The sequence below is a fragment of the Cyprinus carpio genome, chromosome B7 (genome assembly GCF_018340385.1).
Source record: "Cyprinus carpio isolate SPL01 chromosome B7, ASM1834038v1, whole genome shotgun sequence".
Taxonomy (NCBI): Eukaryota; Metazoa; Chordata; class Actinopteri; order Cypriniformes; family Cyprinidae; genus Cyprinus; species Cyprinus carpio.
In genome coordinates, this window is record NC_056603.1 from 26,073,992 (window position 1) to 26,100,750 (window position 26,759).

General features: G+C 37.3%; 2 protein-coding genes across 3 annotated transcripts; one reads left to right on the forward strand and one right to left on the reverse strand.

Annotated features, from left to right (window-relative positions):
* The first annotated feature begins 2,246 nt into the window (after positions 1-2,246).
* On the forward strand, positions 2,247-6,217 carry LOC109093268 (CKLF-like MARVEL transmembrane domain-containing protein 3). Its single transcript, XM_042728128.1, has 5 exons — positions 2,247-2,759; positions 3,425-3,580; positions 3,692-3,787; positions 3,939-4,053; positions 5,209-6,217. The coding sequence occupies exons 1-5, from the start codon at positions 2,643-2,645 to the stop codon at positions 5,235-5,237; spliced, it is 513 nt and encodes a 170-aa protein (XP_042584062.1). The 5' UTR covers positions 2,247-2,642; the 3' UTR covers positions 5,238-6,217.
* Positions 6,218-7,036: 819 nt separating this feature from the next.
* LOC109093270 (CKLF-like MARVEL transmembrane domain-containing protein 4) lies at positions 7,037-26,495 on the reverse strand. Of its 2 annotated transcripts, XM_042728127.1 has the most exons (5): positions 26,125-26,495; positions 25,782-26,031; positions 18,858-19,034; positions 11,096-11,194; positions 7,037-9,205 (listed from the first exon to the last, which is right to left on the reverse strand). In XM_042728127.1, the coding sequence occupies exons 2-5, from the start codon at positions 25,965-25,967 to the stop codon at positions 9,041-9,043; spliced, it is 627 nt and encodes a 208-aa protein (XP_042584061.1). In that variant the 5' UTR covers positions 25,968-26,031; positions 26,125-26,495; the 3' UTR covers positions 7,037-9,040. The 2 variants fall into 2 exon arrangements, with proteins under 2 accessions (XP_042584061.1, XP_042584060.1); XM_042728126.1 differs by having other exon boundaries at positions 25,782-26,494.
* Between the last annotated feature and the right edge of the window lie 264 nt (positions 26,496-26,759).

Sequence of the window (26,759 nt, forward strand, 5' to 3'; positions counted from 1 at the left end):
GTTTGTTTGTTTGTTTGTTTGTTTGTTTGTATCTTGTTCCTCATCGAAACATGATGCTATCTCAGACCTCCAAATTACAAAAAATAATATTAATAATAATAAAAATCAAATTAATGAAATGGTGCAACAAAACCAATAAGTGCAGTTGCTTCAAATTGTTTGTTTGACACAACAGAATAGATTACATCGTCCGTAAAATAATTTTTAATTAATGAAAGAGTTAAACAATACAATGACTTTTATTTTGATTGACACTACTATTTCAAGAAGTATATAGATCTCATTGGCTATGACCAGCCAGAATCACAATGTTCTTCAGATATCAGCTACTGTAATATACACAGCTATGCTGAAGAGAATATTTTATTGTTTATCACTTTATCATTTGCAGTCACTTTACAAAATTATCAATGCAATGCAGAAATATTATCCTCGGATTTGAGTTCTTAACAAGTTAAATGTCAGGATGTATATAGGTTTCCATGAACAGAGAATCAGATTGCACTGCCTAAAACTGTGTTGAGTTCAACTGCCAACAACAAAAGAAAGTGCATTTAGTCATTTCCTGAGACTAAAAGGAAACACTCGCTCAGGAAGTAATGTGTCGAGATCCACAAACTGTGTTATGAGAACAACTCATCGACAAAACATCATATTAATGAAAGATCATAATAATGCCACAGTGTAAGTTGATCTGGCCTTGTTGAAGTCTACAAAAGGCCTACTGAAAATATCGGAAATGGTGAGACATATACAAATTAAACATGATAGTATTGTTATTTTTGATAATTAATGGGAAGGAAAAATGCTCAATCACTGTCAGTCACTTATTTAAATAGTGCTGGCATGGGCTTGATGTTTGGAATACAGCGTTGTTAGAAAGGGAAACAATACAGGCCTGTTAACTAAAATCACACATTTCAGTCAAGTAACATCTGGTCATCTTACTTAAATTCCTTCAAAAAAAAATATCTTTATTTATTTATTTATTTCAGCTGTGTGTTTTTGTGGATTTTGTGTGTTATGTAGTGGCTTCAAGGCCAGCCTACACTGCAGCAACATGCATGGAGTTTTTCATCACACTTGGGTTTTTTTCTACTCTACCTACTGAAACTCAACAAGATGTTAACTTTCTTCTTCTGGCCCCTCATTGTAAGACCATAAATCTAATGTGCTTGACTGAATTAATGCACTATTGCTCAGAGAACTTTGTATAACACCACCAATATACCTGCAACTGCAGCTCTGCAAACACAACTGCTGGTAATGTCCTTTTGCTCTCACAGGATGTGCTCAACTCATTCTGTGTAGCTGCACTGATGTGTATTCTTAGCCTGGTAACAGTTTCCACATACACTGAGTGGAGGGGTGAGAATGTACACATCCTCCATTCCTGGAGCTCTGTCTGTCTTTATCTTTTTAAGCACTATGCATGCCTTAAATCTTGCATACTTTTTAAAACCTATTCCATCCTTGTGAATACTCATTGTGAGTGACCCAAACATCATGACACAACGTTTCTCACGATGGAGTCTTTTGGTTGACAGACTGTGGGCTTTGTGGCTGCAGCCTTGTGGTCTCTGGATGGCTATATCCTTTGCAAAAAAAAATCACATTCAACAAACCAAGAACCACCACAGAGGCCCAATCAGGGAAGACTTAAAGCTTTGCAGGACCATTTCTCTCATTTTGCAAACAGTTATCATTTTTTTAATAACCAAAATGAGATTGAATAATACTTATTATAATGTATTTGTTTTTTGAAAGGAGTTGCCACTCAGTCCTGTGAGAGATGTATCACCCACATTCTCTGTTCAGTTATGCAGATTTCTCCAGATCTTCAGAAATGCAGATAGGCTATCGCTCATTTGGATATATGTAAGTGTGCAAAAGGATGAAAGCTATAAACAAATCATCACCACTCAAAATAAATTCATAAACCGACGATCATTGTCTCAACATTAACAGTGACTGATTTTGTGTTCTTATTTCACAAAGTAAAATAGCACTTTGTCTGAAAGATTGTTGTTACCCAGAGTTATTATGCTAATTTGGGGTTGTTTTGACCCCAGAATGAACCATTCAAACCACGTTCAATATGCTATGTGATGCATTAAAAAATATTCCCAAAAAAATTACATTGAGTGCATATTGCATTCATGACTTATTTATCCCTGACCTCTTTTTGTTTATTATTATTATTATTATTATTATTATTATTTTCATAGTAGAGTTTAAAAAACATTCTGAAAACTTTATTATCTGTTATTATGAACAACAAAGTCCGCATCAAAAACCTTAATTCTGTGATTTTGACCGATAAAAGGGGCTTCAAAACAGAGCGGATTAAATCTGTCGAGTCGTGCAGATGCAAGTTATGTGCACGAATATATTTACAGCTGCCACTCTATCCTGTGAGAGATGGATTGCCCACATTCTCTGTTCACTTATTAACGGTCTCCAGATTTCGGGAATGCAGATGTTGCTCTTTTGTGTGCTTCGTTTCCGCACTGTCATTATTTCCGTTTCCAGTCCGTGGAAAGTTATGCTGATTTGCGAATAGTAGCTGTTGTTTCACAGCGGAGAGTAGGAGCATCTCAGTGAACTTTATTCGGGAACAGAAGAGTTTCATCGGCGGGATCATGGGGGACATCGAGGCTCCGGACAATAACCGATCACGACAGACCATCTTCCATTCTCTTCTCCCGAGTAAAGAATTCATCACCTCCCGAAAAGGACTACTGCTGCTCGGTGAAGTGGTATGCTTTTCGACTTTTACCATAATAGTGTTTAAGTAATTGTTTTGAGTTATGTTATATCCGCTAAATGTTATTGTAGCGAGTTTTTTTTTTATTTTTTATTTTTTTGCATCTGGATGCAGCTACTTTATACAGAACTGCAACATAAATCATGGCATTATTCTTCTGATTTTAGTTTCTTTTTCTTATCGATCTGTTTTGCACTGGTTATTCTTATATGACATTTTTGTCCTGAAAAGTTTCCTCCTCTTTGTTAAATAAATGTGTAAATAAGCTGTTTTCTGCAGCTATACAGGTAAAAACTTTCCTCATTCATCTGAAGGGGGAGTTTGTATCAAGGCTAGTGGCTTTCTTACGCCTCTCATATTTTTCACACACACACACACACACACACACACACACACACACACACACACACACACACACACACACACACACACGTTGGTTTTTTTATGGTTTAGGGACTCTCCATAGGCGATATATATAGGAAATGACCAGTTGTTCCTTCTCTGTACCTTCTCAAGTTTCTGAAAAAGTCAAAGCATCAAACTTATATCTTTAAAAGGTCTGGTGAACTCACCTTGTCACTAATTTTCAGCAATAAACAAAATAATGAAGAACAATAATTAACAAAAAATGTGTCCTTATGTATCCTGTCCCCTCAGGTGATGTCGTTCATTAGTTTTGTGTGCTTTGCTGCTTCAACAGCAGCTGCTTTCGTCACAGCTCCCCTAATAGAGTTCTTGGCTGCCCTCTTCTTGCTGTTTGCTTATTCTACAAAGTTCAATGAGAGATTTAAGGGCTTTCACTGGCCCCTCATGGTAAGTTTTCTGACCTACAGAATTACTGTGCTGGAACTTCATAGAGCATTTGTCCATGAATACCAGTTCTGTGCTTTTTCCTCAAATCACCATGCCTGTTGTTTCATCAAGGACTTCCTGCGCTGTGTCAGTGCTTCCATCATCTTTTTCATCATCTCTATTATATCTGTGTCAAAATATGTGGATGGAGCCTCAAAGGCCGCTGGGGTAGGCTCACATCAGTTTAGTCAAATTCTCTTTTATTGGCGCTATCAGTGACAGCACTGTTTATTTTTGATTTCTAGTTACACAACATGTGACTTGCGTAATGTTTGCACTGGTTTCATGTGTCTGTTTTTCTTTCTCTTTCACTTCTTAGGTCTTTGGCTTCATTACCACAATATTCTTTGCCCTGGACTTTTATTTCATTTTTAATGAACTGGCCGACTTCCTCAAGGGAGGTGATTCCAGTGAAGAGCCACCAAACACACAAGGTATCAACACTGGGTTCTTATTTACACTACAGTTCCTCATTTTAATGAAAAGAATACTTTTATTCAGCAAACATGAATTAAAGTGACAGTAAATGTATGTAAAGACATTTAGATTTTTACAAAAAGATTTCTATTTTAAATAAATACTGTTCTTTTGAACTTTCTATTCATTGAATAATCCTGAAAAAAGTTATATTGCCGTTTCCACACATATATTAAGCATCACATCTGTTTTCAACATTGGTAATAAAACAAAAAGCTTCTTCAGTGTCAAATCAGCATATTAGAATGATTTCTGAAGGATCAAGTGACACTTAAAGGGATACTCCACCCCAAAATGAGGCTTGAGACTGTCCAATAGACTGCCAAGTAAATAACAGTGTCAAGGTCCATAAAAGATATGAAAGTCGTCGTCAGAATACTCCATCTGCCATCAGACGTGCAATCTGGGTTATATAAAGTGACGGGAACACTTTTTGTAAGTCTATGGGACAGTCTCAAGCCTCCCGAATTTCATCCAAAATATCTTAAATTTTGTTCCGAAGACGAACAGAGCTTTTACGGGTTTGGAACGACAAGGGGGTAAGTGATTCATGACAGTATCCCTTTAAGACTGGAGGAATGACTTCTGCAAATTCAGCTTTGCCATCACATGAGTACATATTTTAAAATATATTAAAATATAAAACAGTTATTTTAAATTGAGATGTGAAAGTACTCTTTTTTTTTTCTCTCTCTCTCTGCTGGAGTTTCATTCACAGGATACATGCATGAAGCTTTCCACATCAAACTAAAGCAGCAAAACTATTAGTGAAACTAGACAAGAAGTAAAATGTGATGTGGTTTTTAGGAAGTGTGGTTTCATAACTTCATAAATAGTTATCCACAGTGTAGCCTTCATTCTAGTTACTGTGAGTGTCCAGGCAGAACTGCTGGAGTATCATCAAAGTCCATTCTATAGTCTTTGGTATCATTTAAATGTATGAATTTACTCTTACTATAAGCAAACTCTTCTAGCAACTGTCATGCATAGTCACATGCATTAAACTTCCTTGGCAGATTATTTTCACTGAGAATTCCCCATCTCACTTTTCTCTTTCCTGTCGTTATTCAGAGGCTCTTTCTTCCAGAATAACACATTCTTCTTCCTCACAGATGATGACTCAGACTCCGACTCTGACTAAAGCTGTGATTGTGTCCAAAAACCTGGTGTGTGACCACTACAGTGCCTGATAACCTAAACAGACTTTGGTATAACCTTATATTGTTTGTTTGAAATTTCGGGTATGCTTTTTGTCAGTAGAATTAAGCAGTCTATTTTAAATATTACATCACAGAATAGAAGCTATAGAGTTTTCAGTCATCTTTGTAAATACATGCGGCCATGCAATCTAAGCCACTCTCATTTGATTTTCTCAAAGCTGTGAATTATTCCAGTGACGCAGCTTCACATCAGTCAATCTTGATGACTGTTTTTGGAAGAAAGGGCAGTATTGTACAGTTTATGCCTCTTACAGCTTAGGTCTACTTATAGTATGATTGTGTGTGTGGTCACTTTCAGTTCAGATTTCTTTTTTTTATATATATGTTTCTATATTTGGGAGCTGTGTGTGTATGTTTACTAATTAGAACTATTCTGAGAGAATATTTTCTCAAAATATGTTCTCTTAAATTCTCCTTTAAAAAAAAATGATGCATGATTTGGTGATGAAGCCCTGTATTGGGAATAATAATATGTTTTAATGTTTTGTAGCAATAAAATAAGTTTACATCATGTGTATGAAATTAGCAGGTGGTTGGCTGGCCACAGTCACCTGTCTTATTTCCACAGGTCTACATATTGGTGTTAGTCTTTTAATACTGAAGTAAAACCAATGTCTTGCCAAAGTACTGCAAAAAAAGCAGGATTTGCCTTATTACGCTCACCTAGAGATGTACTATTCTTACAGTGCCACTCTTCTGCTATTGAACCTGTATTATAAACGTGAGCTTCAGCAGTGCACACAGGAGCGTCTCCTGGTTTACTCTTGGATTCTCAGGCATGCTGCATGTGACCACATGTAAACCCCCTTGTAGTGTTTCTGTGAAGAGTGGATATGCTTTAAGGACTCTTTTGGAAACATGCACTGTCAGATTACCACATCAATAAATAATTTTGGTGCAATTTTGTTAGTATTTTTTTTTTTTAACAAATAAAGAAAGTAATTTTGCCAGTCATTTGAAACATTAGGGAAAAAAATGTGATAGTGATATGTGGTGTATTTTAAGTGAGTTTGAATTTACAGTGTTTTGCAATCACTGGGACACATTTCTCCACACTTCTTCAAGGTCACTTTTCAAAACTCAGTGTCACAGTTCTCCTTGCCAACTTTCTTCTTGGCACAGCAGTTAATTTCACATCCAAAATGTGCTAAAATGAACAAAACACTAAATACATGTTTTTACATTAACTCATTCGAGCATCATTATACATTTTTCTTTTGTAACATTTCTTTACAAAACAAGGATGACAGATCTCTACTGTTTAGATGTCGCTGTGATATATGCTACATTGTCCAATTAGCTGCACCCATTTGTATAGATAAAACTGAAATTGAAAGAACTGTGTATGTGTTCAGCTACAACTAATTGTGTTGACAGCATTTCATTTTTTTTGGAATATATTTCAATATGGTATTATGGTATAAATGTAGAAAATTTCTCTTATTCAGTAATTATTGGATTTTAAACATAAAGGTAACAAAGGAGACACGTAAACATGCAAATGGACCTGCAGGTACATCAAATATTGGATTTTTCTGAGTGAGAGAGGAATTCATGTAAATGGAAATATGTAGTCATTGTATTTTGTATGCACAGTTTAGCCCACATACTGTAGACTTCTGTTGTGTTCAGTGCATGAAGAGTTTTGAAAAAGTGACAAGTATTAGTGATTGTAAATGCAGTGGATTTCTGTACCGCAGTAAGGCTTTTTCCCATTTACAGATCAAGTCCATCCGAATCCATTTATTTGAGGAAAAGATTGCCATCACAAATATTTTTAAACAATTAGCATTTTGTAAGTCTATGCACAGCTCTATAAATACAAAAATACCAATTTATAGCACTGTTACATGGAATAAAACATTGCTTTCTTGAATACGGGAAATGTCAGCAAGAAACCGTTACAATCATCATCAAAATACCAACTTAGTTTCTTTTGAAACACTTCAATGATTTGGGAGCTGAAAACACAGTTCAAACCTTAAGGTTAAAAATCAGGAATTATTTTGATGCTAAAAGCTTCCAGTAAGAAGTTCAGCACAAAGTCAAAGCACAGTGAAAGCTCTTACACATTATTAAAGCATAAGCAACACGGTATTGCTTTCAAAACAGGAAAAATAATCAGTGACTTCAGCACTTTAATGCAGAGTCCTTCATTAAGACAAAAATCATTCTTGTGATTGTCTTTTAACATTTTCAACACGCTCAATATGTCTATAATGTGAGTCCACACCTCAAAATGACTTCATTTCAACATTGGTCTTATTCCAAAAACACAAAAGTGACTTCATTTAACAACTTAAAATAAGACATAAGTATGAATATATAAATGAATATTACAAATGAGCAGTTTCTAGTGAAACGAAAAAAAAAAAAAAATTTCATGTACAATTGCACTATGCCTTAAAATCTGTGGTAAAAGATATATTTAATTTCCCCCCGATGCCATTCTATGATACTCTTTTTAAAAAAGACCCATTAGAAGGTCAATAAAGCACTTCAGCAAACGGATGATTTTACCACGGATCAGTTCATCAGAGAGTGCAAATAAAATGTTTGAATTTCACACCCAGTGAAGCAGTTATTCTGCTAATGTTTTCGTAACATTAGTGTCCAAGAGTTTCGACTAATAAAGCCTCTACGATTAAGGCACACAGAAAAAAGATACACAGTTTAGCTAATGCATTCATATGTACTGCAGTACACTTGTTCCTTCAAATACAGCCTATTAGTGTCAGAATTCATACAAATAGGAAACCTTCAGAAATGTAAAATGTCACACACAGATACGTAATATATACACCTTCTTCAAAAACTCTACCCTTGCTTAAATCGACATATACAGATAACTTGGAGTACACAGTGGAGTAGAGAAAATATTACAAATAACACAAATGGCCAACAGACTATGCACACACGATTTAGTAACTAAAAATTGTATCGTCTAAAGATTAGACTAACAAGTTTCATAAACTCCCACCTCCCTTCACCCACACAGACAATCTGAAAGCTGTTACTGTCTGTTGCAATGCAGGGTCACATTCACGAGGTGAAATTCTACATTTGATGCAATGTAGCTACCAAAGCTGTGGTATTACAAAAAATAATTAACATTAAAATAAATACTGGTGCTCCTAATATCTAGTCACTTCATCTCTACAGAAAAACAGCCCAATGCAACGGCAGTTTACTAGATGTGTTTGATACAGGAACACAAAAAAAAAAAAAAAACATTACAGTCAGAAAGATCACTTATGTCAGTCTATTAAGCAACCATTCATTTCCATAATTCCATTCTGTATAGTTATTTTTGATCCTTGATAAGACATTTTAGGCATAGTTGCATTCTAAATGGAATGCAAAGCTAAATAGAAAGGGGTTTTTCAAACTGTGACTGACAGGTTTTGTCCGTTTTATTAATAAAACCTTTCCCCGCTGGGAGTTTAGGAGCACAGTGGAGTGAGTTTCAGTCAATAATTATCCAGATCATTAGAAGGTAAAGCCCTTAGTTAACAGAAATATACAGTATTTAAGTATAAAGTCAGAAGACGCTGGCCTGAGGGTTGTTCCATTTTGTGACTGTTCACGCAATTGTTTGTTTGTAAGCGCTCCTCCTGACGGCCGCTCGTCAGGATCTCATCACGAGGATGTGAAAGAGCACACTGTGACAGGAATGCAGACGAGGCTTTGCTCGTCTCAGTCTTCACTGGTCTGCATGTGTACTTTACTGTAGCTCAGGCCGTGACTCCACCTCTCCCCGCGAGGCTGTGCGGGCGCGGATGTACTCGCTGGTCTGCAGGGGTCCATCTCGCGAGTCCCCGAGACGCCATCTCCGTACTGCCAAAAATGTGTTTAGACCATACACAGCCGTCACCAGGAACCCGAAAATCTGGACGTAAACACACACAAAACAACTATTTATACTCAAAAAGTTTTCATCTTTGAACTAAGAATATTTAAAGCAGAAGCTCACCCAAAAATTAACGTTTGCTCAAAATTTACTCCCCCACTCAGGCCATCCTAAATGTAGAAGAGTTTGTTTCTTCATCGGAACAGATTTGGTGAAATTTTACATCACTTGCTCAACCAAAGTGAATGGGTGCCGTCAGAAGGAGAGTCCTAACAGCTAATAAAAACATCACGATAATCACGAAAAGCTGATTGTAATAAATCCATCATTACCATGTTTTTAACTGTTGCTTTTGGCTAAAATATGAATCCTCTACATATAATATTGCTTTCTTCAGTGAAAAAGTTGATTCATCAAGTAAATATGCTCAGATAAAGCACCATTTACAAGCCAAAACAGTCCAAAGCAGTTCTAAACAAATATGTCAGTAGATTTTGATGTGAGAGAACAACAGGGGATGGACTTTTTTTTCAGCTGTTTGGACTCTCATTTTGACGGCACCCATTGATAAGCAAGTGATGAGCAAGTTTCTAATCTTCTAATCTGGATGACCTGAGGGTGAGTCATTTTTCAACAAATTTTCTTTTTTGGGTAAACTATTTCTTTAAGTGACGTACATATAAGATTAAATCTACTATATGTCTAAATAATATAGATATGTTTTATAGTAAATTGCGATATTAGGCAGATAACAGCAAATGCTCCATGTCTCTGGCAGGCTGTGAGGGCTGAAGGAATTCTGCAGTGCCTTGTGGTTCAGAAAAATCCCCGGGTGTTAAAGTGGTTTCCTGCTGAGAACATCTGTGTCATAAAACTCTAAGCCCAAATCCCCAGCCTTTGACTTCCAAGGTGCTGGTGGATATTTTGCTGATCTCAGGTCATTCTTGAAGTGTCTAAAATCATAAAGGTCAGGATCTCAGTAAGAGAACCTGACCCTGAATCAATACTGGGAATTACTTCCCTTCACTGAGCCATCTACAACAAACCTCTTCACAGTCACAAGAGGTCAGCAGCCTCAACCAAAACAGACAAACTAACTAGAAAGGTATGTGCATACGAGATGTTTATAATGGCTTCAGTTATAACACACCGTAATGAGCAATCCCAGATGGAGTCAATGCACTTTTTTTTTTTTTTTTGGCATTTTCTGCGCTGATTTTAGGGAAAATCAGTGGGATTATGGAGTTACTTATGAAAGCCTGTTTCCGGTCTCAGAGTAAAAAAAAATTTAATTAAAGATAACTGATTTAAAATCTCACAACTGCTACATTGTATCTGACATGTCTAATTTAAAAACTTTAGCTCATGATTATTTAGCTTTCATGAATTTTATACTCTAAGGTGGAAAAAGGCTCCCAATTATTCTGTGAAATAGACTTAAACAGAGCTGAGTGTGTCTTACTCACAGCTAAAATAAGCTAAAATATTCTATAAACAAACACGAGGTTAATGTGCAACTCAATTCTGTGGGAATGTGTAAAGAGTGACAGAGTAAAAACAACACACATTGTGAATTTTGGAATAGAAACACGAAAAGAAAAGAAAAGAAAAGAAAAACTAATCTGAGTGAAAAGAGAAGTGGGATGGAGAAAGAGGAAAAGAGGAAGCAGTGAGATTTTCAGTATTAAAAATCAAAGAACTAAAGAAAAACATGTTAAACATTTAGGGTGATGGTGACTATGACTGCTCAGAACTTCTCTTTGTCTTCCTGTCTAGGACTGTGTCCTGTGTGCTTACTCAATTTCAGCCACTTGAGGGCAGCAGAGCCCCAGCAGATTAGGGCCCACTTCAAATACTTGAGAAATGACCGAACACTTGAATTCACTCGCAATCACAGCCAAATGAAGAGCTGAGTAAGAGGATAGATACCACAGCTGCGATCTCTGCTCCAGTTTGATGGTTGAGAGCTGCCAAAACCACTGAAGCCAGAAAGAAGAACAAGGTGCTGGTGGCAGTGTTGATCAGATCCTGCGAGAGAGAACAAGAGAATTCAACTATACTGAAAAAAGTATGTTTTGCACAAAAAAATATTAAGCTGTCAAACTCTTTTCAAGATTAATAAGTTCAAGTTTTTGAACACCAAATCAGCATTTTATAATGATTTCTGAAGGATCATGTGACACTGAAGACTGGAGTGATGGCTTTTGCACAGTGTATACATTGTGTTTTCAAAATGATCTCTGATCTGTTAAACACACAAGGCACATGGGTTTGTATACTCTGCTAAGTATCTCTCCACACGCAATAACACACACAAGCAACACATATACTTTCATTGGCATGTTTTGTTCCAGGAAAAGAGAGACGAATCTCCTTCAAATAACAAATTATGTCTACAAAGAGAGGAGGGGCAAACATTATCTGCAGTGTGTATGTGCTCATAGAGGTTAGCTCATTAAATAATAACATTTCCATAATGGAAGTCATATCAACAGACACATTCACACATTCCCAAGTTAAAGAGTTGATCAAACTACAAGTAAACCTTTGATGACTAAACAAGTGGCTAGCTGGCAGTGAGGTGTGGCTGTGCTGACTGCAGTGGTGCAGTTTGACAGGCAGGGGGAAGGCAATACACTATTTATTTACAACCCAGCTGGTGCACACCCTCTTAAGATAATGTCTAATGTCAATGTTAATTTGACATCCAGTACCGACGTCAGTTGATATTTGCTGTTTTTAGGTTGTGTAACCAAAATCCAATGCCAAGTCAAGTCAAATTGGTGTCAAATACTGACATCAACATGATTTTCATTCTCAACCAAACTGAAACATCTGTCTGACATCATGTCCAACGTCAACCTGACGTTATACTGACGTCCAATTGTGCTGCTTTATATTTTTTGTGGAGACCATGATACTATTCTTAGCATTATTTTATGAATAGAAAGTTCAAAAGAACAATTTATTTAAAACAATATTTTTCTAATAATAAAAATAAGTCTTTACTGTGTTTTTTTTTTAATCAGTTTAATGTGTCATCAATTTAATGATGAAAAAATTAAGTTAGACTGCACAAACAACTTGTATTTGTGCCATAAAGTCATTCATTTACAGTCAAGGAGTTAGCAGAGGTTATGTGAGTCTCTTTCCTATTTTTGATTACTACTATCACAGTTTTCCCTCTATTAATGGACCCACCACAGTTTACAGTTTTAATACTGTAACAAATCAGAGTCCAAGTTCTCAGGAGAGAGTGAGGATGAGAAGAATCAGTTGGAGGTTTCTGAAATGAGGCCAATCCTCCTCCTGAGCGCTCAGAGTCTGGAATGGACGTGGGTTTTGTCTAAGCCATGACTCTGTGGGGGGTGAAATGTAACAAGCGCTTCAAAGCACAACCTCAGTGGCTGGCACCTCGAATTTCACATCACAGGCCGACGCAGCACGAACCGCTGGCTTTGATGTCCAGACTGTCTGCTCCTCTCAGCTCTAGGCAGAAGTACAGTACATGCAGTATGACGCTTGAGGGCAGTGACATGGATCTGCTGGATGAGGAAGTCAGATAATCACAGACCACAGTTCAACTACTGAAGATGTCCTGCTGACCCAGGGCCAGTGTGAAAGACATTTTGAACTCTTATGCCTTGGAAAAATAAATATTTGGTTTAAAAAAGGAAAAGGATGTGACGTGGCCGAGTATGGTGTCTGTCCCATACTCCAAATTTGTGCTCTGTATTTCACCCATCCAAGTGCACACACACACAGTAGTGAGTAGTGAACACACACACACACACACTGTGAACACACACCCAGAGCAGTGGGTAGCCATTTTCTGCTGCGGCCCCCGGGGAGCAGTTAGAGGTTCGGTGCCTTGCTCAAGGGGTGGAAGAGAGCGCTGGTCACAAATAATAAATGCAACGTAGTTTCTTCATAACGAAAATGGACTTAGAAAAAAGTAAACAACATATACATAATATAAACAATATAACAGCAACAGTTACACTCCCCCACCTACAATCCCTGCCGAGACTCAAACCCGCAACTATCGGGTTACAAGTCCAACTCTCTAACCATTAGGCCATGAGTGCCCCCCTTTGTGGTGTACTGAACATTTCTTAAGATAAGCTAAAAATTGTAAAAGTGATTTATGATAATCTGTGATTTGGGGGCCTAGAAAGTGCAGTTTTATGGAAACTATACTGTTTTTGCCTGTGTAAACTATAAAAATGTGAATTTGTGAAAAATGTTACATCATGCGCATGCATAATATGCGTTCACTCTATAGGTATGTGTGCAGGTGCATAGTGTTTCTTTACAAAATAACATCGCCAGCTACTGGCCTGGCAGTAGTTTTTAGTCTTTTTCACAAATATTTGTGAACAGGGATCATTTTGACAATGCTGTTGTCTGTGTGTGTGTCTATATATATATCAGTAGTTTTTAGTCTTTTTCACAAATATTTGTGAACAGGGATCATATATATATATATATATATATATATATATATATATATATATATATATATGTTTTCATGAACAAAAAAGTTTTTAGTACATTATTGTTGTATAAATGTACACTTAAGATGAGTCATGAAAATCTTTGAAAAAGTTCACACACACACACACACACACACACACACACACACACACACACACACACACACACACAACACACACACACACACACACACACACACACACACACACACACACACACACGTTGGTTTTTTATGGTTTTTATACTGTACAAATGGTATTTTCTATCACACAACACCCACCCAAACCTACCGCTCACAGAAAACTTTGTGCATTAAAAAAACTCATTCTGTATGATTTATTAGCCTTGTGAATTACGGGATACCAAAAGTGTCCTCATAAATCACCTTCTCATTGGAATACCTATGTACTGTACAAATGTGTGTCCTCATAAACCTCATAAGCATGCTCACACACACACAAATTATAAACATATATCACAGATTATTTTTATTTTATTATTTAAAAAATAAGGTAACATCCAGATTCCTTACACTACAGAACAAATAAAGTCTCCTTTTCTCTCTCTTTATCCTTAAAACCTCCATAAATACCCACTCTGAGAGAAGAGAAGGGATAAAGCTGGGTGGTTTGTCTGTGTGCAGCCAATAAGCACTCCAGCGTGACTTAGGCATGACCACCCATGTGACAATATGCATGATGAGAGTGACTGCACACACTGCCTCACATGATACTCTCTCTCCCTCTCGCTCTCTCTCATCCACACTCACTCAAGCGAACCCATGCCCATCTAACACGCAATATAGAACACTAACTATACTCCAAAACCAGGATACGGTCGCAATCATTCAAACACATGCCAAACCAGCCTCTGCCTTCACACATACTTCAACAGATGGATCAAATGCAAGCCAAACCAAACTGAAACACACTTAATGCTAAAAACTGCTGACGCGCTTAAAATATTCTAAGCGTAAGAACACAAAGCATATGTCTGAGGTGGAACAAAAGTACCAAGTCCTCAGAATTATTTAGTTATAAATATACATTACTAGCTTGATGGAAGTTTATGTACAATGATTAAGCATTTAATGCAGGTAACCTAATATGAAACTGGACACAAACAAAAGCAGTCATTATTTCTCTTAAAATGTACTTTCAGTAGTGTGTGTGTGTGTGTGTGTGTGTGTGTGTGTGTGTGTGTGTGTGTGTGTGTGTGTGTGTGTGTGTGTGTGTGTGTGTGTGTGTGTGTGTTTTGGCAGGCTGCATGTAGAGAAAGCAAACTGATCTCAGGAGGGGTCTAAAACTGGGAAATGTAGTGTTCACACTGGGTTCAGATCTCTGATGTATTTTACAGTCACAGTGGCCCTCCACGTTGTTAACAAAGGACTGAAGATCTCTGTACTTGAAATGGACCTGTTTTATATTATCACTGGAACAAATTGAGATTTATACATCATCTGAAAAAATAATAATACATTTATCTGAATAAATGTATACATCATCTGAATAAATAAGCTTTCCATTAATGTATGGTTTGTTAGGATAGGACAATATCTGGCCGAGATACTATTTGAAAATCTGGAATCTGAGGGTGCCAAAAAAAAAAAAAATCGAAATATTGAGAAAATCGCCTTTAAAGTTTTCCAAATGAAGTTCTTAGCAATGCATATTACAAATCAAAAATTCAGTTTTGATATTTTATTGTAGGAAATCTTCATGGAACATGATCTTTACTTAATATCCTAATGATTTTGGCATAAAATTAAAATTGATAATTCTGACCCATACAATGTATGTGGAAAAAAAAGTCAGAATTATGAGATATAAAGTTGCAATTCTGAGAACATATCAGTCTTTTTTTCCTCTCAAAATTAGATTTTATAACTCACAGTTGTGAGTTTATATCACAAATTCTAAAATTAGTCAAAATTGTGAGACAGAAAATAAAAAAAAGGTTATTGCAACTTTTATTCAGTGGTGGAAACAGGCTTCCATAGTTTTCAACATCTATAATAATAAGAAATGTTTCTTGATTTCTTTGATTTATGAAGGATCATATGAAAGATCACAATTTTTGCCATGACAGGAATAAGTTAGATTTTTGAATATATTTAAATAAAGGAAGTAAGTTGCTTTTAAATTGTAAAAGAAACATATTTAAGCAGACAATCAATGTAAAAAAATGTATACATGCATGAGTTAGGTGGGGTCTTAACAGTATACAGCCTGTGCCAAATATTCTCAGTGGTGCGTGAATACTTAGTTACACACTGCTTTAGGCAACAGGAGGCCCATAGATCTTGGAAATGAAAGAAAAAAAAAAGTAAAAACATAAACTTATTTTCATTCCGGATTTGCTTGGTAAAATAACCAGCATCCTGAACGTTCAGTCATATCTCTTTATCCGCCTCAGTGGCGAGACTTTAGCTTTAAATGAAGCTGCTAAAAGCTTTTCCTGGACCTTCCACTAGTGTGCTGGTGCTCTCGGATGCTGTGTGTGTGTGTGTGTGTGTGTGTGTGTGTGTGTGTGTGTGTGTGTGTGTGTGTGTGTGTGTGTGTGTGTGTGTGGACAGACAGCATGATACACTATTAACCCTTATCCTCCAGCAGGCCCATCACTATAAAAGGTGGTTCTTAATGGGAAATCATTCTGATAATATTAGAATATGAGAAAACATAAAAATGAAAGTACATTTAAATAGTTCAATAACAGTAATTTAGTCTTTATCAGTCAGATTTCCAAATTACACATCTTTAATGCATCTTTACCCATGGCCTCTTGTGTTCAGTAATGACACATAATCATCGGTTCACTGCAAAGCTTCTCAAGTCTCCGAGTGGCCATTCCATTACAGCACAAAATGTAAAACCAATCATTATCCCGTCACCTCACAAAGTCAAATCTTTCCTCGTTTTCTATTAAAATGGCCTGTCTATTTTTGGTTGTGCTCAATGAACACTGTAAACCCACGCTTTTCTGTATATGAATGTGTGTGTGGTTGGAGATGGTTTGTTAATGGGTACAATGGTGCCAGCGTAGCACCGCGAGCTGAATGCACTCATTCTCCTGACCTATCACTTTCAATAATGTCAGTCACTATGCCAGCCCCCTCTGAGCCTGGCACTGGATCCCACCATCAAAGCAATCAAGGGAATAGGGGGTGCTGTACAATACACAGACCGTCCACCACAAGAACCAACTGCCACAAGAAACTAGCAGCTAGTTTTATGTGCATACACTCCAATCTGCTGCTATTTAAACTAAATCAACATTAGAAGATAACCGATTTAGCACAAACATCTGATTTTAAGACCTAAAAGTTTTACCATCCACATTTCTGCTCTTTATAGAAATAAGTTTAATTGCTGCTGGGTTTGGGCGGGTTTTATCTCAAAATGAAAATAAAACCCTCTTCTGAGACAGAGGCCACAATTACAGGACCAAAAAGTACAGTTTACTTTTAGCACTGCGTTATGTGAAAGTTCCTGAAGCACAGCAGTGAAGTTACGCAAGCTGAAGATACAAACACGAAAGAGGGGAGGAGAGCCAAGCTGTTGCTGAACAAACCCCCCTCCCAGTGCATCCATTCCAGAACAAATGAGAGGCCTGGGCCCATGGGGTCCGACTGGCAGGAGATGATGCTCAGTCCAAAACCTCAGCCCCACCACAGCTGAAATGATCCTATAGATCATAGATCTTCCAATGAGCCATAGCAATACCAAGAAAACCCCATCCCCTCAGCATTCAAAATACACCAAAACATACACTCACACGCAGCGAAAACCCTCTTTAACATCTCTCCCATCAGCCAAAATGTGGTTTATGTGATCTAGCAAGTTGTGAGGTATTTAAGTTTGAATTCAGCTCTCGTCATTTCCTGATCTCATTTTATTTTCTTACCCCACCATTTCCTGTCATTTATCCACTGAAAAAAAAAAATGAAATTCTATCCTTAATAAATTAAATGAAATTATCCAAAGTGACTTACAAAGGAGGAACAAAAGTGTTTTGTCTATGGGCCAAAACAATTTCTGTAATATATAATGGCAGGGTAGTTAGATTAGGAAGCAACTAGAGAAGAGGAGGAACAATTTTTAAAAAGCACTTCTATAAAAGTGGCAAAAAGCCAAAACAAAAAAAACCACTTAGAGTAAAGGCATGTCCTAAACCAAAATGTGATGCTCTAAGCTTTCTTTATACACGAATAATTGAGGTTAAATGCATAAATATATGACTTTTTTACACCAGTTTGTAAAAAAGGGTCCAATTTTCTCTATCTACATTTGGGTGTAGTAAAACACTGACATGCAAACTTATAATGTCAGAGGCACTTCCCTGTTGTCTGTGTGAGGTTAAGCACATATTCTTCAGTATACCATAATGCAACGCAATAGTTATCATTGGATGTGAGTTGAACCCTACTTTTCTCGGTTCGTGCACATTTCTGGAAATAAAACTCTACAGCCTTTTCCATTATAAGCTCTGTAATAGATCCACAGCACTGAGGTCCAATTATGCTGAGCTTTGTGTGTGTGTGTGTGAGTGAGTGTGTGTGTGTGTGTATAGGCAGGGAGACAAAAGGAACCATGCCTTATTAATCTTTCAGTGAATCAGTAAATTCGTCTCCCAAGAGCAGCCATTCATGCTTGCTAGAAGCGGGTTTAATGAGAGCTATGAGCACACGAGCTTCATTCTGAGCAATTGTGTCCTGTGCATGGCCTCCTCCTCAAGCACTGGACACAAGAGAGCAGCTTGCTTTCTAAAAAGCGAGAGTTATTGGCATGTCTTGGCAACAAAAAACTTCTTCCATTTATGTAAACAGCTGATCGTCACAAAAAACTTCTGTCTCGATAATCTATCATCACAAGTGCCTCTTAAAATAGTATGCCATTAAAAATGGATTGAAGCAAAAATATCTTCAAGGCAAACACTTCCTCTCAACGCTCAGATAAATACACAGCAGTAACTGACAGAAGATGAAAGAAAACAATTAAATAAGCACTATAAATTAAATTAAATTAAATTAAATTAAATTAAATTAAATTAGTCATACAAGTTTGGAATTAAATTAGGGTAAATAAATTGCAAGAACGACAACAACAACAAAAAATGGCTGCAAAATATCCATTTAAAAGTCTAATGTTGTAAAGGATTTTGTAAGGTTGTGTGGATCTAGATAAGAACTACATACTGTTAGACTCCAGTTGATATGGGGCACTTTGGTGTGCAGGTTCAGGCTGAAGATGAGGAGCAAGACGCCTGTGACAACGAAGGCACTGCAGCTGACAAACTCAAAGAGGTAGACGCCGGCACAGGGCGAGCACATCATTATGGTCTCAATGAAGATGAAAGAAATGAGAGCCAGGACCTGCAACAGAAAGGAGAAAACCGACCCTTTTAGAACAAAACAAGAAGCATTTGTCCCAGCAGTAAACAACTCACTTTATTTTATTGAGCTGAAAATTAAAGTAACTTGTGATGTTGACTTAAACGATACAACAAATCAAATTTATCTCAGTGCAAATCACAGTGTCTGATTTAAGACAACAACATTCAATGCAGTCCTTTGTGTGGAGCAGTGGAAAACCACAAGAAAGTATTTCTCGTTCATTCAGGGTTTACTTTGTAATGCGTTTTCCACATGGTCATAACAGGGCCTTGCGGAGTATGTTGAACCCTACTGAAGTCGCAGAGGGTTCAACCAATGTTTTCCTGCCGCATTCGTCAGTAGACCACAGCATGGGAAGAATTCTGAGGTTAACATGCTATTTAGGTGTTATGCAGCCTTGACTCTCTAGCACAAAACCTCAGACAGATTACAGGTCGGCCCGCTCCAACAGGGGAGACAGAACCACTGCCACAAAACATTCCAACATCTAGACAGGGGCCCAGCATTTCCAGCTGGCCCGGACCGGATGCTGTCATACGTAAGACGCTATATAAAATGTTGCACACATCTAGGAATGGAAGCACAATGTGGAAACCTCCCTGTGAAATGAATGATTACTGTGATGAATAAAGAGCTGGATGCTGGCTTGCAAATGGAATGACAGAGACAGTCGGCCAACAAATTCTGACTTTCCTGATGCTGAAAAATAAAAGCAAAACCATCCACTGGACCATGGCACTATAGAATATCCAATTTGTCACTTTAGGGTTTAAAAGATGCTCAAAATGAAGCTCCAATGCAACTTTTGTGAAGTCCACACTGGAATGAACTTGATTTTCCAACAGTTTATGCATTCTGTGACCAATGTTTGGACTGAGGGTGCCATTTGTTAGGGGCCAAAAAGATTTGAATTTGTGGGCTAAAATATTGAATCTTCAGGGCCTCAGAATCAACTTGTCAGACAATAAAGAAAATAAGACCCAACCAAATTCTCCATTATTTTTCCAAAGCTCATGCTGTGCATTTAAAATGCAGATTGAACATCAGCCAGTATGTGCAATTACTATATGAAACATGAACAGATGCTTTAAATATTTTTATTTTTATTTGCTTTAAAGATGGCAGCAATCACCTGATCTACCATGCAAAAAGACTTTCCTCCTTTCCTTTTTTCTACATAAAGTAATTAGGTAAAATGCATACAATTGTGTCTATGAGCACAAATGCTATATATTTAAATCACAAGATCCTTCAGAAATCATTCTAATATGCAGATTTATAAGCAATGTTGGAAACAGTTGTGCTGCTTAACATTTTTTGGAACTTGATTTTTTTTTCAGGATTCTTTGATAAATAAAAAGTTAAAAAGAACAGTGTTTATTCAAAATAGAAGTTTTGTGTTTCAATATACATTACTATTCAAAAGTTTAGGATCAGTCAATTTTTTCTTTCTTTTCTTTTTTTAAGGAAACTAACACTTTTATTCAAAATACACAAAAGCATACACACTCACATGTATAGAATGGATAAAACGGATAAAAAGTGATAGTGAAGACTTATATTGTTAGAAAAATATTTCTATTTTGCATAAATCATGTTCTTTTGAACTTATTATTCATCAAAGAATCAAAGAAAAAAAAAGTATCACAGCTTCCAAAATACATATTAAGCAGCACAACAGTTTCAACACTGATAATAAATCAGCATATTAAAATGATTTGTGCAGGATCATGTGCCACTGAAGACTGGAGTAATGGCTGATGAAAACTACCGCTGTGTCACAGAAATAAATGAAATTTTAAATTATATTAAAATATTAAAAATTGCAATAATATTTCACAATATTATTGTTTTTTTTTCAGTATTTTGGGTCAAATAAACACAGTCTTGTTGAGCATAAGAGACTCCATTAAAAATCTTACTGATCCCAAACTTTTGAACAGCAGTGATACATGTGTGTGTGTGTGTGTGTGACTTGTAATAAATTTGACTTGAAATACATTTCTTCAGATGTTTCCCCACCATTTAAAATACAATAGTATGGTGAATTATTTCATTTGAACTCTTGACAGTTGCTTGTAATGGCATGGAGATGATCAAATTACGATTTACATTCCCCTCCTTTAGCTGATTTCTTGCCACTGAACCATTTATTCAAAGCAAACAACTGTAAATGTCAAGGTGGGGTTAGGTGCCTTGTTACAGAGATCATTCAACATTTACTCACCGTCATGTCACTCCAGCCTGTGTGACTTCTTTCGTCTTCAGAACATAAAGAAGATATTCTGAAGAATGTTGGTAACCAAACTGGTTTGGTGTTCACTGCTGTCAATTTTAAGTACAACAAAAGACTGAGACATGTCTCAAAATACCTTCTTTTATGTTCTACAGAAGAAAGAAAATGACAGATTTAGAATAACATGAGGGTGAGTAAATGATGAAAAAAGTTTCATTTTTGGATGAAATATCTGTTTAATACTCCCCAACCTTGGACTTGGCAACACATCTTATTAGCTTCAACATCATTTAATATTTCCACAGAATTTCAAATGAAGGCTGACCTCATGTGAGCTTACTGCCCTACTAACACAAGGCAAACCCTTCTCTATTTCATCTGGCTTATTTGCACTGAATGCATTAAGGAAGTGTGGACCATAGATAAATGACCGCTCCCATCAAGATGTTCCTGTCATAGAGCCAGCATCACTTCAGTTGGCCGTCATGCCCCATCAAAAAGACAGACTAAAGATGTGCATTTGGAGATGAGGTCATTGTTCTTGATAAACGCAGCATGGCCCGCATCCCACAAGGCAGCAGGTGTCCGGCACACAGAAAGCCCAAGATTTTAAGTAATGATTATGTCACTCCCCACCCTTGTTCTGCCATCCTTCAGAGCCCCCTACATTAGGCAATCAGCAAGTTCCTTGTAGCAACGGCCACATGGGGTCAAATCCCCAGCTTGTACACACACCATCTGTTGTGCCCAGAAAATTAATGCTGGGAGGCTTGGTCTGACAGCTTGCATTGTGTTCCAAGAGCTCCTCCTTAAACGGAAATGAGCCTTCCAGCTCCCACCCAACAAACAGTCTTTTCCTTGCCTGAAGGGAACTGCTATTTGCACAAAATGTAAAACACTACTCCTTAGCCTTGGAGATGTCTGCAGACAAGCAAGCTCTCCACATTACATAAGTTCTGAGAGGGAGTAGAGAGGCAAAAAACATCTGGTAAGTCCATAAACTCGCTACATTACAGCGAGAGCTCTTTCATTATATTTAACGGCCCTTAACAAAACATACCTTGAAAAACTATCCTTTAAGGTAAAATGACACATTTATGATGCTACTTCATTGCCTGAGACTGCAACAAAAACATCCAGAACGAACAGAACTGAATCCAAATGACATAAGGTGGAATCATCTGGATCTGGTGGCTTCATTCTCAGAAGTCGCAGGTCAATAGTTTTGCCCTTCAGGTCCAAAGGGTCCTTTCTGGTCAAACTGGTTGTAGAAAGAAAGCCATATAAAAACAAAAGGGTTTGGAGTATCTCTAGCCAAGAACATTTCAAAGCATTCAATTTAAGAATGACTAGTGGCAACTAACTACTTGATCAGCAAGGTTATCTAGTATACCTAGATTTTTTCTTACTAGTATTAGGTGGTCAGGTGCTGGTGAAAAAGATGTGCCAAAGACTCAATGGTTCGAATTGAGATCGGGAGGTCATTCCACCAGCTGGGCACAGTCCAGGATAAGGTCCGTGAGAGTGATTTTGTGCCTCATTGGGATAGCAGCAAAAGGCGTTTTTCCCTTGCAGAACGCAAGCTTCTGGAAGGTGCATAGGTCTGATCTAGTGAGTTTAGGTATATTGGTGCAGCGCCAGTGGTTGTCTTGTAGGCAAGCATCAGTACCTTGAATTTGATGTGAGCAGCTACTGGTAGCCAGTGTAAACTGATGAAGAGAGGTGTAACGTGAGCTTTTTTCGGCTTGTTAAAGACCACTCTCGCTGCTGCATTCTGCATTATTTTCTAATAAATGCTGTTCTTTTGAAATTTCTATTCATCAAAAAATCCATGAAAAAAATGTAGAAATGGAGTAACAATGCTGAAAATTCAGCTTTGCCATCAAAGAAATCAATTACATTTTAAACTATTAAAATAGTAACATTTACATTGTAATAATATTTTATTGCTAATCTTATATATATATATATATATATATATATATATATATTCCAACAAATTCAGCCTTGGTAAGCATAAGTGACTTTCAAAAACATAAAAAAATATATATTAGAGAACTTTTGAATGGTGGTGTACAGTTTTTACTTACAGTATAGTTATATAGATATGCATATTTTATTTTATAGTTATTTATCAATTAAAATGTTTTTAGACAGTTTACACCTCGTACAATTTGTACTGTCAAGATTTGCAAAAACACGTTATGTAAACCCTAAGGAACTCCCCCTAAGATAAGAATTATATTTCTGTAGAAGCCCAGCAGATTATATCTGTATACAATGACTATGTTTATTTCATCTGTGAATGGAATGGGGTGATCCATTGGTATTAGCCAAGAAGGCCACATCTGCAGATGGAAAAAAAAAACTTTGCAAAGATTAAACAGTCAAAAAGACTCCTCCTTATCCCACGGGGGCCTTAGGTAAATCATTGGCCAGTACATGGAGAAACAGCCGTGGCTGAATATCCTCGGCAAGTCAACAGCAGGAAACATGCAGCCATGTGAAAAGTTCTGTGCTACAGATCAATTTGCTCTTTTTTCCCCCCAAAAAACATTCAAAACAAATCTAAATACCACTCAGATTGTTAGCAGGACAGAATGAGGACATATCTAGTGCACAGGACCCAAAGGAATCCCACCCAAAAACATGATAATGTGGCAAAATCAACTAAAGTCTAACTAGCAGAGCTCAATACAGCCTTTTTTTATAAGGGTAATATATTACTGTTTTGAGGAATGATTGATCACATATTCAAACAAGACTAAGATTTGATGGTCGCAGCTCAAAACACCCCAAGGAATATCACTGGAATGCTGCAATTTAAAAGTTATGTGGGAACTTTCTGAATCATATCCTGTTTAGTTTTTAGTTTTTAGTATTTTATTTTAATTCATTCCCTCTCACTAGCCTGCTCATTACTGCAAAACAAAATGCCCCATCTGTATTATTTATCTGAGGAAAGTAACAGCTCATAGATTAAACATGATTAAACAAACTAAAGCCTTGTCCGTTAACTTTCATGTCCGTCTCTAGCATAGACGTTGACATGTTTGCTAATCTTTGAAGAGCTGCAATCTATCACATAAGAGGCAAAACAGATATCAAGGTTTCTGGTCGGCGATGAACAGAGCATTACTATACTACTCATGCCTGCCTGTAATCTGACTCCACAGGCAAATGAAGTGTCTGGATCCACACAAAACAGCATAGCGTTCATGAAAATAAAAGTGTTGCATGCCATGTACTCTATATGTCCTCTATCTCAGCTATTATGTGTGCTCCCAAGTATCATCACTTAATGAACGTGGAATCTGGAATCATGTGGCTGTGGAAACATTTGCCCCGAGACGCACATAAAAGCAGAAAAACTTGATCCATTAAGCAATCTATGAGCAGACAAGCTATCTTCTGTACTTGGCACACAGGTTGTTTCCTTTGGCAGCATACACAAGCCCTTGTTTCACCTTATGTCTTCCTTAGTTTCCCTCTGTTTTCCCCCTGTGCATGCAGTTTCTTAACTGTGCATCACCATGAGGGCTCAATCTGAGATGCTTTGCTTTTGCTGAGGCAGCAGAACAACCGAGAGCTATCATTTTTTCTCTCTCTCTCCTTATGCCTCCCACTTCTTTTTCAACATCAGAGGTTCACAGGCAAAAAAAGCTCTTCTGTGAGTTTGACCACGGTGACTATAGCTTTTTGGGTGTCTTGCCAATCAAGCAGACTTAAAGTGCAATCTGAAAGTTAATTCATTCAAACTCCAGGCAACATCCCCCTCCGTCACTGATGCATTCCAGAGATTTTGACGCCTGTCGGCATATATCCAACAGGAAATATTTTGATTTAAAAACCCAAAAAGGAGGAAAACTGCTATCCTCGCACTAATCCAATATGAGAAGAATGTAATCAGGAGTGAATATCTAACTGAAAAATGTGGAAAGCAGATCTGTTATCTTGTGTGGAAAAGGCTTTTTGAGGCCACTGTTTGGATGATGGAGACATCTGTCTTGCCTTGAATATTTTGACTGAATATTTAAATAAAAAAAGAGGAGGGGGGGGGGGGGGGTGTCTTGTTTACACTAATAGATCATCAGGAAGGAGCATCTAACTGAAAGAAAGAAAGAAAGAAAGAAAGAAAGAAAGAAAGAAATAAAGAAAGAAAGAGATCAAACTTAAAACTATTAAAGAAAAACAAACTATGACACTGTTGATGAAGACAGGACTTCTGCTATCCTGCTCACAATCTAAAAATGGGACAAGTGTCTTTATCACACCAATACAATCTAACTGAAAGAAAGAAAGAAAGAAAGAAAGAAAGAAAGAAAGAAAGAAAGAAAGAAAGAAAGAAAGAAAGAAAGAAAGAAAGAAAGAAAGATGACACTGTTGAAGACATCTTGACTTGTTCACACTATGTCACCTTACTGACTCTAAATGTGTTGCCAATACAACTTATCATGGAACGGAGAAACACTGTAACTATTTGAACTTACCACTTCGATAACTTTTAAAATACCGAAATGTGATTTGATATAGTCCAGGTCACACCTGATGGACCTGAACACGTTTCTGGAGTGCACGGGCTCGGTGGTCGGCTGATACGGACTATTGGCTCCTGAAATCATGGAGGTGTTGGAGGCCTCGCCATCAAAGCCCTCAGTCTCCTCGTTATTCCTCATGCTGAACTCTTTTATCTCCACGTCCGGCCCAGATATAAGAGATGTTTCGCGGTCCCCTGGTCCTCTGAAACCAGCCAGGCAGAAAACAATGTCTCAACTAAGAACAACCCTCGTTACAAAACGATCACCGTAAACTCCAGCCGTGTGTATGACCTACAGATCCAGAGCACAAACACTACATCCAGCTCTCCGTCCTCTCCAGCTCCGTTCCTGCCGTCGCGCTGTGCTCGGATCCTGTTGGGAAGAGTGCTGAATGATCTCGAACGATCACGGCTGTTCTCATGGCAGTGTCCATATTTCACAGTTTCTGGATGCAGAATGTAATGTTGTTGCGAGTCTCCGCCCTCCAAACTACATTCCTGTGAGGATAGAGGCTTTTATGTGAAGTCTTGACGACAGTTTTTAGAGAAGCAAAAGCACAAAACAGTCATACTTCTAAACGTCAAGCTTTGCAGTTCTTGTCTTTCCTTATGCAGGTGAAGATCACAATATAGGATTCATTAAAACGCGAAACGGTTTAATGTCGATATGGCAAGCCGGTTTTACATTTATTACTTCAAACCAACTTAAGTTTAAACGTTTTGACATTGAATTCTATGGGGATGCTGTTTATATGTTCAAATTGTGTCTAGTAATTATTAAAGCTTTACATGTACATGTATATTACATACTCGTAGCTGAAATTAAAATAAGATCGACATTACAGGATTACCTACTACTCATAAAAAGAATGTGTAACAAAAACTAGTTAAATTAATAAATGTTAATTCAGCTTGCCAGTTTCCAAGATCT